The sequence below is a fragment of the Protomyctophum parallelum genome, assembly GCF_964188405.1.
Source record: "Protomyctophum parallelum genome assembly, chromosome: 21".
In the NCBI taxonomy this organism is placed as follows: Eukaryota; Metazoa; Chordata; class Actinopteri; order Myctophiformes; family Myctophidae; genus Protomyctophum; species Protomyctophum parallelum.
In genome coordinates, this window is record NC_139713.1 from 1,891,705 (window position 1) to 1,906,133 (window position 14,429).

General features: G+C 44.3%; 1 protein-coding gene across 2 annotated transcripts in view; it reads right to left on the reverse strand.

Moving 5' to 3' along the window:
- Window positions 1-220: 220 nt before the first annotated feature.
- The window catches only part of srek1 (splicing regulatory glutamine/lysine-rich protein 1), a 42,934-nt gene continuing 28,725 nt past the window's right edge, over window positions 221-14,429 (reverse strand). The window contains exons 6-10 of one of the 2 annotated variants that reach the window (XM_083793881.1): window positions 12,393-12,506; window positions 9,740-9,814; window positions 4,673-4,793; window positions 2,208-2,296; window positions 221-1,054 (exon numbers count right to left, since the gene is read on the reverse strand). In XM_083793881.1, coding sequence (XP_083650007.1) covers window positions 997-1,054; window positions 2,208-2,296; window positions 4,673-4,793; window positions 9,740-9,814; window positions 12,393-12,506 — 457 coding nt within the window. In that variant the 3' untranslated portion in view covers window positions 221-996. The remainder of the gene's footprint in view (window positions 1,055-2,207; window positions 2,297-4,672; window positions 4,794-9,739; window positions 9,815-12,392; window positions 12,507-14,429) is intronic. The other variant, XM_083793880.1, reaches the window with a different exon arrangement.

Sequence of the window (14,429 nt, forward strand, 5' to 3'; positions counted from 1 at the left end):
ATTACAGATCATTTTTTTTTGGGGGGGGGGGGGGGGGGGTCCTAGACATGAAAACCTTGTGAACCACTGACAGAAACATGAGGTTTTTTCTGAAGAATCTTTTCTCAGGTGTAAAATGGCTTAAGATAATGCCACCCCCCCCCCCAAACAAATTATATTACCACCACAAAAACATACACATTTTCCATATTCAAATTATAACAAAAAATATATATATATATAATAATTCAAGACATCCATCCTCTTATATAATAAGCTGCTCATTAATGACATTTTTCTTTTTTTAATGAAATAGGTTCACAGCCATGGCGACGAAACACACAGCGGAATATTAAATAATTCCCTGATAATTACAAGGCTTCCTCCCCGAGACGTACATGTCATTATTAAGAATAATAATAATAATAACCTCATATTCATTAATTGACAAATCATATCATAATATGTGCCACCACTTTTTCTGCGTCTTTGTTCATGTTTCGTTTGTAAAGAAGTCACTCGTTAAAACCCATTCTGAACGGTGAACCCATTTTGGTGTCGGCATCATGTTATGCTTTAGCTATTGAAAAATAGCAGATCTACAAGCTCATAGCGCGCCACCGAGTGGCGCGCTATGAGCTTGTAGGTCTGCTATTTATTTTTTTTAATCGAAGAACGACTGACATTTTTTTGGATCTGATCTCAGGTCAGAATGGGTTAATCAGAACCAGTGTGTGTCCCAGTGGAAACCTCGTATGAATCTGATCTCAGGTCAGAATGGGTTAATCAGAACCAGTGTGTGTCCCAGTGGAAACCTCGTATGAATCTGATCTCAGGTCAGAATGGGTTAAAGATTTGTCTTACTAAGGCCCAGGTAGAAGTGAACGTGTGTGTGTGTGTGTGTGTGTGTGTGTGTGTGTGTGTGTGTGTGTGTGTGTGTGTGTGTGTGTGTGTGTGTGTGTGTGTGTGTGTAAATAACGGTAGGGAAAACAGAGCTAATTTAACACTTTTTTTTTTTTACTTGTTTTTTTGGGTACGCAGAGCCTCTTCGTCCTCTTCTGTGAGTGTCTTGTACCTGAGGAAGGAATATAGGAATATAATTAATAACCCGTTCTGACCTGAGATCAGATTCAATCGAGGTTTCCACTGGGACACACACTGGTCTGATTATAACCCATTCTGACCTGAGATCAGATTTTAAAAATAAAATGTCAGTCGTTCTTCGATTTTTCAAAAATAGCAGACCTACAAGCTCATAGCGCGCCACTCGGTGGCGCGATATGAGCTTGTAGATCTTGCTATTTTTCAATAGCTAAAGCATAACATGATGCTATAACACCAAAATGGGTTCCCGTTCAGAATGGGATAATATCACTTTCTAAAACGGGTATAGTCCCAATACTTCATTCTGATTGGCTGGCTATACCGTCACGTGACCGGTGTAAATTAAATTCCACCCCCTTCAATCACGTTGAATCATCCTGCAGCCTTGTAGCTGAACTGGGGAAGGGGAGCGCTTGATTCCTTTACAAACCCAATAACGTGTGGGGCGTCTAAGCACCGCCCGGCTCATATGACTGTGAACGTGTGGTTCCAGGCAGCCCCGTAAAGACATCAAGCGCTATTCTCCCACAACAAGGAAGTGCATGTGGCTCGCTCTGGTGGCGCAAAGCGTAGCTACTTTTGTGAATTTAATAGTTTTATTAGGTTAATATTGCTATTTGTTTGTAACCGTTTTAGAAAAGCAATAAGCCACTGGAGGCAATTTACAATTTAGGCATTTAGCAGACGCTCTTAAGCAAGAACAAAAGCATGGGAATACATCACATAAAAACATTTATCATGAAACATGCGTAAGCTAAGAACGTAACAGTGGAATATCTATATAATGAAACTATACATATAAACTATACATATATACTACTATGCTATGCATATGTATAATGACGTGCTATGACTACATACAATGCAATTATAGTGCTGTCTACATAACATGCTATAAGTCTGTATCAAATGCTATCTAAGTCTACAGAAATGCTATCTAAGGGGGTATAGGGTAAGTGCTATCTATTTTACACTGGCTGGGAGGTAGAAGACCCTCGGCTGCGCGTGGGGTCTGCCTACGCCCCCCCAGCCAGTGTGAAATACCCGGTAACCTGAGACCTCTGGTGGCTTATTGCTTAATTCAATCTACGAGCTCATGGCGCGCCACCGATGATGTCACGTACCTGCCGTTGTGCTGGGCGCACGGCGATGATGTCACGTCGTCGCTGGGCGTGGCCGAGTCTTCGCGGTCGCTCTCGTAGTGCCGTTCCACCTGGAGGACAACGAACAACAACACAACGGAACGCTGAACACTGGAGGACAACGAACAACACCACAACGGAACGCTGAACACTGGAGGACAACGAACAACACCACAACGGAACGCTGAGCACTGGAGGACAACGAACAACACCACAACGGAACGCTGAACACTGGAGGACAACGAACAACACCACAACGGAACGCTGAACACTGGAGGACAACGAACAACACAACGGAACGCTGAACACTGGAGGACAACGAACAACAACACAACGGAACGCTGAACACTGGAGGACAACGAACAACAACGCAACGGAACACTGAACACTGGAGGACAACGAACAACACAACGGAACGCTGAACACTGGAGGACAACGAACAACACCACAACGGAACGCTGAACACTGGAGGACAACGAACAACACAACGGAACGCTGAACACTGGAGGACAACGAACAACACCACAACGGAACGCTGAACACTGGAGGACAACGAACAACACCACAACGGAACGCTGAACACTGGAGGACAACGAACAACACCACAACGGAACGCTGAACACTGGAGGACAACGAACAACACCACAACGGAACGCTGAACACTGGAGGACAACGAACAACACCACAACGGAACGCTGAACACTGGAGGACAACGAACAACAACGCAACGGAACGCTGAACACTGGAGGACAACGAACAACAACACAACGGAACACTGAACACTGGAGGACAACGAACAACAACACAACGGAACACTGAACACTGGAGGACAACGAACAACAACACAACGGAACACTGAACACTGGAGGACAACGAACAACACCACAACGGAACGCTGAACACTGGAGGACAACGAACAACAACGCAACGGAACGCTGAACACTGGAGGACAACGAACAACAACACAACGGAACGCTGAACACTGGAGGACAACGAACAACACCACAACGGAACACTGAGCACTGGAGGACAACGAACAACAACACAACGGAACGCTGAACACTGGAGGACAACGAACAACAACACAACGGAACGCTGAACACTGGAGGACAACGAACAACAACACAATGGAACGCTGAACACTGGAGGACAACGAACAACACCACAACGGAACGCTGAACACTGGAGGACAACGAACAACAACACAACGGAACACTGAACACTGGAGGACAACGAACAACAACACAACGGAACGCTGAACACTGGAGGACAACGAACAACAACACAACGGAACGCTGAACACTGGAGGACAACGAACAACAACACAACGGAACGCTGAACACTGGAGGACAACGAACAACAACGGAACGGAACGCTGAACACTGGAGGACAACGAACAACAACACAACGGAACGCTGAGCACTGGAGGACAACGAACAACAACACAACGGAACGCTGAACACTGGAGGACAACGAACAACAACACAACGGAACGCTGAACACTGGAGGACAACGAACAACAACACAACGGAACGCTGAACACTGGAGGACAACGAACAACAACACAACGGAACGCTGAACACTGGAGGACAACGAACAACAACACAACGGAACGCTGAGCACTGGAGGACAACGAACAACAACACAACGGAACGCTGAGCACTGGAGGACAACGAACAACAACACAACGGAACGCTGAACACTGGAGGACAACGAACAACAACACAACGGAACGCTGAACACTGGAGGACAACGAACAACAACACAACGGAACGCTGAACACTGGAGGACAACGAACAACACCACAACGGAACGCTGAACACTGGAGGACAACGAACAACACCACAACGGAACGCTGAACACTGGAGGACAACGAACAACAACACAACGGAACGCTGAACACTGGAGGACAACGAACAACACCACAACGGAACGCTGAACACTGGAGGACAACGAACAACACCACAACGGAACGCTGAACACTGGAGGACAACGAACAACACCACAACGGAACGCTGAACACTGGAGGACAACGAACAACAACAACGGAACGCTGAGCACTGGAGGAGCCATGATGTCATCATGAGGAGGTGTCATGTCGTGCTTTAGCTATTTAAAAATAGCAGATCTACAAGCTCGTAGGTCTGCTATTTTTGAAAAATCGAAGAGCGACTGAAATAGAAGACATTTTTAGAATCTGATCTCAGGTCAGAATGGAAAACTGTCAGGATGTAGAAGACATTTTTTTAATCTGATCTCAGGACAGAATGGAAAACTGTCAGGATGTAGAAGAACATTTTTAGAATCTGATCTCAGGACAGAATGAAAACTGTCAGGATGTAGAAGACATTTTTAGAATCTGATCTCAGGTCAGAATGGGTTAATATAGAGTGTTTATTGTACCTTGGTGGGTTTAGTCTAAATGGGTTAAGATGTGTTCTCCGTACCTTGGCGGGTATGGACCCTTTAGTCTTGCGGTTGACCTTCTCATCTCGGCGGCTCTTTTTCCTGGACGTGGAGCGTTCCTTTCTGTCCCTGCTGCGTTCCCTTCGCTTCTCTTTGGTGGCCCTGGAGAAGAAAACACGGAATATTAATTATTATTAACAGGGCTGCACATAAGTGGTGCGCCACCGCGCATGCGTCGTCAAAATTCAAAATGCGCTGTCAATCAAGCGCCGGGAAGCGCTTCTGTGTACCAACAGCCGGGGCCGCCTAGAATGATTATTATGGCCAGAATACTAGTAAATTCTGTGGCGAGAGCATTTTCCACCGACTGCCACTCAAAGTGGCTACTGGCCAATCACAGCGCGTCCTCTTACTCAAAAGGGGGAGGATTCCACGCTGCTTTCTGCTGGGAGCCTGGGAGGAGGCGGAGGGCGGTTGACAGGAAAACCTGACACAAATAGTTTAGTCTTCTCCGTTTCAGATGGCAAACTACTGTAGTCCCCGGTGTAAAAGGGCATGCTTTGGATGCTTTGCACTCTTCCCATTTGCCGCTGTGCTTGTGTTTGTTTTCCGGCTGCTGGAGCAGCATGGTTGCTCGTGTGCGATGCCGTCTCAGAACCCGAATCCGAGGCAGAAACCATATTAGCGTCTCTCACAGCCTAGGCACCGGCCACCGACTTTTTACGGGTACTAAGGTTTTAGTTCCGACATAGTGGAGTGGGAAGAGTTTAAAGCATTGCGGACTGGCACTGCTGCTGCCCAACATGAACACAGTGTCTCGACATACTGTCCCTTATTATGGTAAAGTCGGGTAGTGTACACTGTTTATTTTTGCACCGAGGAGCCATGTGTGTCTGACTGTCTGACTACGTACGTCGCCTCAGCTAAAAACAAAAGGGAACTAGGGAAGCCTGATGTATGATTCGCCGTACGATGTGTCGCATGTTAAAAAAATAGCTGATCTACTAGCTCACAACGTGTCGCAACACGTTGTGAGCTAGTAGATTGGTTATTTAAATACAAAATAATAAAAAATCTAAATATTGCTTTGATGCTCATATTATCCTTAGGAAGTATTAAGTTGTTAACTTGTTTTTATTATAATATGCATTCCATAGGGCTGGACCACACATGGACCTAGATTTTAGGAAATTTATATATTTTTAATAATGGGATGAATCTACAACAAGAGCCATTCTAGGGCTAAATCTAGAGTTGCAATACCCTCCATTGACTCCCCACTCATCCAATAAATATTGTTTTGCTATAAGTTATTCATCCCTCTTTTATCAATCCGGCGAGACGGGTCGCCGCATTTTAGGAGCACCAAGAAACTCCTCCAGGTGCTCCTCTGAGTACTAGACCAAAAAAGTTGTGTGCAGCCCTGATTATTAACGACATTTAATATTGATCATTTCACTCCAGAACATACAGTAAGTATCTCACACTGCGTCCTGCTGAGAGATGTGGCGCCTTTATCCAAGGCACTTTACATACATGTACATTCACACACCTTTACATAGACTGTGCATTACATTCACACACCTTTACATAGATGTGTGTGTTGTGTGCATGCGTGCGTGCGTGGTGGAGGAGGTGTGTGTGCATGTGCGCTCGCTCACCTTCGTGGTTGAGGAGGTGTGTGTGTGCGTGTGTGTGTGTGTGCATGTGTGTGTGTGCGTGCGCTCACCTTCGTGGTTGAGGAGGTGTGTGTGTGTGTGTGTGTGTGCGTGCGCTCACCTTCGTGGTTGAGGTTAGGGATGTTGAAAAAAGTTGAAAATCGACTCGATTTTCGACTAGTGCTCACGGCGACTCAAAATGGACGAGTCGAAAAATCGTCTTTTTTATTTATTTATTAATTATTATTTTGTAATGGCTTTTTCAAAAACGTTATAAAGTAACCGTTTTCAAAATGGGAGCGGGAACTGTAGGCCTACAGGCTATGGGTGTGTGTGTCTGAACATGTCTGTGCTGCGCGCGTCTGTGCTGCTCTAGTGCATGTCTTCTCAGTCCTCTCGTGTGCGCACTGCGCATCTGCGTTTACTTCCTGCTTGCCCACAGCAAAGTAAATAAATACCGCGCAGCGTGAAATATGGCATCTGCAGGTAGGAGTGTTGTGTGGGACTTTTTTGTGAAGATTGATGACAACAAACGTGTACAATGCAAACTGTGCGGCAAAAAATATGCATATCACTCATCTACATCGGTGATGTCAACTCACATGCTCAGCAAACATCCACAGCCAAAGAAAGCCCAAAGCCACATGGACAACTTTACAGTGCAGCCTCGCCACTGTGACCCTCAGCGGGCTGAAAGGCTCACACAGTTGACAGCAAAGACGATAGCTGAAGATACCTTGCCAGTTAGCTTTGTCGAGGGTAAAGGCTTCCGTGCCCTGATGGCATTCGCAGAACCAGAATATACCGTGCCCTGTCGCTCAACAATGACAACCCGATTGGAGGGATCCTATCATCAGGTGGCCGCCTCACTCCGTGAGATTTTGACCAAAGCCACAAACGTCTCTCTTACCACTGACGCATGGACAGGTTTGACTACAGAGTCCTATGTGACAATTACCGCTCACTATTTTGAAGACTGGGAGTTGAAGAGTGCTATCCTGCAGACACGAGCAATGCCAGAGAGACATACTGCAGAAAATATGTCCAACGTCCTAAAGGCTGCAGTTGAGAGTTGGGGCATAGCCGACAAAGTTGATGTCTGTGTCCATGACAACGCAACTAATATTGTGTTGGCACACACTCGTTACCTGGATTGGGAGTCGCATCGGTGCTTTGCACACACACTCCAATTGGCCATCAATGACGGCTTCAAATTGGCAGCTGTCTCTAGTGCTGTTGGGGCTGCAGCTCGTCTCGTATCCCATTTTAATCACAGCACCGTGGCGACGACTGCGCTCAAGGCCAGGCAGCAGCCGAGGGACATAGTTGAAAATGACCACCGTCTCATCCAACACTGCAAGACTAGATGGAATTCCATCTATGACATGTTCGAGCGGTTACTGGAGCAGAGATGGGCCGTGTCCTCGGTACTGTCGGACCGTGACGTCACTTCACTCTCCGATGCGCGCGCCCTGGAGCTTACTGATGCAAACTGGCACCTTATCGAGGAGTTGTTGCCCGTTCTACGTGCCCTAAAGATAGCCACCACAGCAGTGTGCGGGGAAAAGGAGGTGTCAATCTCAACCGTGTATCCAATCACAGCCACTCTGCTCTCCAGGTAAAAATGTGAAATGTGAAAGGTGCAATTAAAATACTAAATCAATAGCATTATTTTGTATAGGCCTATTACGTATCCATTCTGTGCCATTGCAATTTGCAAACTGTTAATATTAATATTAATAAAGTATAATTTAATCAATCAGGGATCTGCAACTGCAAGCTGATGAAGGTGCGAAGGTGCGGGAATTCAAAACCAAGGTGGCAGAGTCTCTCCGCTCTCGCATGGATCTCGACTTGCCAGACAAGGTCCACTCGGTGTCTAAGAAAGCGGCTATGATCGGTTCATTTTTGGATCCACGTCACAAACATCTGAAGTTCACCACCGAGGAGATGAGAGCAGCTGTTCATGAAACTGTCAATGCTCTCTTGTCAAAGCTCCCGGACTTGGATGCTGCTGGGCCAGCTGTTGAGGGGGAGCAGGACGAAGATGTGGCGGAGTCGGTCGCTGCTGCACCCACCGAAAAAAGAGCTAAACATGTGGACGCAATGATTGACTTCTTCGGGGAAGATTATTTCGCCGCGGATGCCGCTTTGTCTGTTCAGGTCGAAATGGAGCGTTACCTGGGGGAAGACGCCATCTCTCCCGCACAAGACCCAGGTCTGTGGTGGGAACTACACGAGAATAGGTACAAGAAACTGTCACGTTTAGCAAGAGGTTACCTGTGCGTTCCCGCAACATCTGTGCCGGCAGAAAGAGTTTTCTCTGCTGCGGGATTGATATTAAATAGGCTTCGCACTCGCCTTACCCCTGAGCACGTGGACATGCTTGTGTTTTTGAACAAGAACAAGTCAGTGGTTTAAGCTAGTCTACTCTAAAATGTTGAGCTGCTATTTGTTAATCTCCAGGCCATATACTGTATAGCGTACATTATATGTAGTGAGTGTTGGTCTCGCAGCGCGGCCTTGGGGATGAATCATTTCATTAAAAAAGAAAAGATTAATAAGTTGTACTGCACAGTGTTGTGCAGTGTTGTGTATGTGTAGCTTATAGTAGTCTACCTATTGGTCTATTTTATATTTTGAAGGCTATTTGTTTTATGTCCGGTATGTAGGGCTAATGATTTCCAATTGATTTGGTCTGCAATGTGGCGTGATGGAAAGTTGGAAACGATAATTGCACAGAGTTCGTGTTTAATTGCACAGATTTTCACTGTTAATTGTTACTTACTGTTGTTTAACTGTTAGGCCTAGAAGAATGTTTTGGATTTAAAATTTTAATGTTTTGCTGCTACGAAGTATATGTGCCACGCACATGCCTCTTATTTTATTTTAAGCCTATAATAGGCCTATTTTAGGGCGCTATGTGTCCATTTATTTTGGAACAGCTGCAAGTGTATTACTTTTCGTTTGTTTTGTAATAAATGTTCCAGGCCATATAGCTACATTATGTTTGATTTGCCATGTTTACTGACTGTTAATTGGCACCGGGAGTCTGACATTATTCTAATTTTGTCAAACGTCGGCTTTCTTATATAGGCTGATGCAGCCTACGGATTACTGTTCCGTGTTTAATAAACACATGTTTATTGGTTACAAAATGAAGTTTAATTTGTATTGATTGATTGATTTGATGCACATTCTAAATACTATGGGTACAGCTGAAGTTGTGGCGCTTCAAAGGAATGCATCGTTAGTTGCGCTGTCAACTGCTGCGCAGCAAAAAAATAATAAAAAAAAAATAGGAAAAAAGTCGTTCGACACGTCGATTTTAGGCCTCGATTCGTCGATTGGCCACATATGAGTCGTTTGGCATCCCTAGTTGAGGTGTGTGTGTGCGTGTGCGTGTGCGTGTGTGTGTGTGTGTGTGCGTGTGTGTGTGTGCGTGCTCACCTTGGTGGTGAAGGAGACTTGGCTTTCCTCCTAGGACTCCTGGAGCGTTCTCTGCTCTTCCTCTTGTTGTGAACTCTGAAAAAATTGGTTCATTTTGTTTTCAACACTTCCTCCTTACTGTACTTACTGTAGGCTGTCTGGACTGTCTCATTACCTTTACTGTACTAACTGTAGGCTGTCTGGACTGTCTCATTACCTTTACTGTACTAACTGTAGGCTGTCTGGACTGTCTCATTACCTTTACTGTACTAACTGTAGGCTGTCTGGACTGTCTCATTACCTTTACTGTACTTACTGTAGGCTGCCTGGACTGTCTCATTACCTTTACTGTACTTACTGTAGGCTGTCTGGACTGTCTCATTACCTTTACTGTACTTACTGTAGGCTGTCTGGACTGTCTCATTACCTTTACTGTACTAACTGTAGGCTGTCTGGACTGTCTCATTACGTTTACTGTACTAACTGTAGGCTGTCTGGACTGTCTCATTACCTTTACTGTACTAACTGTAGGCTGTCTGGACTGTCTCATTACCTTTACTGTACTTACTGTAGGCTGTCTGGACTGTCTCATTACCTTTACTGTACTTACTGTAGGCTGTCTGGACTGTCTCATTACCTTTACTGTACTAACTGTAGGCTGCCTGGACTGTCTCATTACCTTTACTGTACTTACTGTAGGCTGTCTGGACTGTCTCATTACCTTTACTGTACTTACTGTAGGCTGCCTGGACTGTCTCATTACCTTTACTGTACTTACTGTAGGCTGCCTGGACTGTCTCATTACCTTTACTGTACTTACTGTAGGCTGTCTGGACTGTCTCATTACCTTTACTGTACTTACTGTAGGCTGTCTGGACTGTCTCATTACCTTTACTGTACTTACTGTAGGCTGCCTGGACTGTCTCATTACCTTTACTGTACTTACTGTAGGCTGTCTGGACTGTCTCATTACCTTTACTGTACTTACTGTAGGCTGTCTGGACTGTCTCATTACCTTTACTGTACTTACTGTAGGCTGCCTGGACTGTCTCATTACATTTACTGTACTTACTGTAGGCTGTCTGGACTGTCTCATTACCTTTACTGTACTTACTGTAGGCTGTCTGGACTGTCTCATTACCTTTACTGTACTTACTGTAGGCTGTCTGGACTGTCTCATTACCTTTACTGTACTTACTGTAGGCTGTCTGGACTGTCTCATTACCTTTACTGTACTTACTGTAGGCTGCCTGGACTGTCTCATTACCTTTGGAGCATAACGCCAAAGTATTCGCAGCTTGTACCGTCGGTACATTACTGTCATATATAATAATAATAACTAGAACTGCACTCTGTCGAGTGCATACTTGCTTGTTGCACACTAGTAGGCCATAAATGGCCAACTAGTGCGCAAGCAGAGCACGCAAGTACTTTCGACCGTTATAAACTGTCAATTTTGATGTGTATGCACCGTCCCAGCAAACTGTGCCCGATACGGCAGTGGTGCCAGATTACATACATCATGTATACACAGGAGCATTACCTTTAATCCTCCCAACACTAAAACATATCGTCATTATTACAGATTACATACATGTATACACAGGAGCATTACCTTTAATCCTCCCAACACTAAAACATATCGTCATTACGTCACCATCGAAAACCAATTACACTCTGGCATTGGGTCCTTTAATCCACATATTTCTGACGTCATCATTGAGAGCTAGTCATACATATACACACCACCTACTCTGGTCCCAGCAGATCAGGCACAATTTGCTATTCTATTTTACAAATTACATATATATAGTAGAGCTGGGACTCGATTAAAAAAATTAATCGAATTAATCAGAGGCTTTGCGATTAATTAATCTAGATTAATCGCATATCATTATTTGACCCGAGAACAGTGAGAAAGCAATTTTTTCAAATGGATTTTGGTATACTAGTGAATCAATGAATAGTGAATACATAAGTTTAAGCAATACATTTTTTTTGTAGTAATAGGGGTAATCATTCTTTATTGAATAATTGCACACAACTGTGCTGTAATCCACGCTACCATCGGATAGCCTTTTAAATCCTATTTCTAATCCACGGGGACAAGCAAAGTGATCTCAGCGGCTTCACCCAGTCTGGTGAACCGTCTGCGGTTTCTGGTGGTGTTATTGTCTGAAGAGGACACGGACACTTGGTGCACAGGTCCGTCTGAAAACTGCCCAGTGACAACGTTCCGCGGTGAAAAAAATAGTACGATTAAAATGCGTAATTTTTTTTAATGCATAGATTTTTCTGTAGTTAATTAATCGTAATTAATCGCAATTAGTCCCGGCCCTAATATATAGTATATGTATGACTAGCTCTCAATGATGACGTAAGACATATGGTCATGTATGTAATCTGGTCGCAGCAGATCAGGCACAATTTGCTGTTTTATTTGCATACGCATCAAAAGTGGCGGGTTGGCTGGGACGGTGCATACGGACCGGGCGAAACTATTACTTGCGCGCTCTGCTTGCACAAGTAAATATCACATTACTGTAGGTACATTCCTGTCATATATAATAATAATAATAAATATCACATACTGTAGGTACATTCCTGTCATATATAATAATAATAATAATAATAATAATCACATTACTGTAGGTACATTCCTGTCATACTGTACCTAGAGCGACTGCGGCTGCGTTTCTTGTCTCTGGACCGAGAGCGCCTCCTGTGGCCACCGCGGGCGCCGCGGGCGTCCGCCACCCTCTGGCTGGGCCTTGGGGCCGGTTTGCTCCTGAGAGGGAAGGAAGGGACGTTTTTATATCAACAACATAACAACTAGATTAAAATGTTCTGGATCAGGGGTGGGCAACTGGCGGCCCGGGGGCCACATGCGGCCCCCGGCTTCACTTAATGTGGCCCTCAGGTTAATATCAGAATGCTGTTTACAATTCCACAACATGCAAAAATGACCTGCTGTTATTACTTCAGTCTAAATTAGTAGCTCAATGCTCAACACGCGTATAATTAAAGGCATTTGAAATGACATAAAATTTTAAATATTCAGGATTCCAATTCGAATATATATATATGTAGATCGGCTATTTTTGCTACGACAGTAATATATGGCCCTAGGGAGTGAGTGTGGAAATATAGTGGCCCTCTCCATCGTCAAAGTTGCACCAACCCTGCTCTGGAGGGACTAGTGGAGAAGAGATCTAGTAGAAATAATTTGATAGACCCAGACAAAGACCTTTTGGTCGAAACGCGTAGGTCCTGGTATTTATTTGCCTTAAGCTCATCATCAAATAAACTATTTAATCAGACCAGTGTGTGTCCAGTGGAAACCTCGTATGAATCTGATCTCAGGTCAGAATGGGTTAATTATTCACCAAAGACGGAGTACCTTGGATTCTTTTCTTTTCAAGTTTGCAATTCACATTTTGACAAGCAGTGCTACTTGGAGGAAGGATACCTTTTGTCTATAGAAATACATTTGATGTTTGGGTTGGCTCGGTTGTTGCACTCTGAAAATAGCCGATCTACAAGCTCACAATGCGTCGCATTGTGAGCTTGTAGATCGGCTATTTTCAGAGCACAACCAAGTGAACATACAAGGCCACCATGACGCCATCCAGCCCAACCCAAAATACATTGTAGTTGACGAAATAAACTGGCGACTAAGGTGCTATTTAAATGAGGACCGTCTCCAGATAAAACGGCAAAGTCCCGTTGCGTTCTCATTCTTTTTTACCCTTTACACGAGAACGCACACGTTATGCTATAATGTGCCATTATGCTATACTGTCGCTAGGTGGCGATAACGGGCTGCCAAATAGACCAGTCACCCACGTACAAGAAGGAGAAGCCCTTCACGCAAGCCTGCGCAACACTGCTCCGTCTTTTTGGCAAATCTAGAACTTCCCGTTTGAGAGGTATCAAATTTAAGACATTCGGTTTCTTTCAGAATGAAAGTGTCGCTAATTAAATAATTATTACATTACATTATTAGTATTATATTATTACATTAGTTATTGTAAAGACACACATTATGTTTGTGTGTAAAAATAAGTAATTAAATAACACAGAAACATATCTTATAGCATCATTTAAATGCTTAATTTGTAGGGGGTTTTTTTATATATATTTTTTTTATCCCACGATTTTGTAACCCATTTCTCACCATGTGTCAATTTGTAGTTTTAATGTGCAAATAACTTTTTTTAAATACTCTAGAGGGTACTCTTATTTTCAAGAGATCGGCTTAGATTAGCCAAAAAAACAGTGCCGCGCCACGGGATGGTTATATATGTTATTTAAGCAATAAGCCACGAGAGGTCTCAGGTTACCGGGTATTTTACACTGCCTGGGAGCGTACGAAGACCCGATGCGAAGCGGAGGGTCTTCTACCTCCCAGCCAGTGTAAAATACCCGGTAAGCTGGGGCCTCGAGTGGCTTATTGCTTTTCTAAAACGGTTACAAACATATAGCAATATTAAAACTATTAAATTCACAAAAGTATCTACGCTTTGTGCCACCAGAGCGAGCGACCCAGAGCCAAAACACTTCCTTGTTTTGCTCCGCAAGTAGCCTATGTGACGGGAGAATAGCGCTTGATGTATTTACGGGGCTGCCTGGAACCACACAATTACAGTCATATGAGCCGGGCGGTGCTTAGACGCTCGCACGGCATGCGTTTGTAAAGCAATCAAGCGCT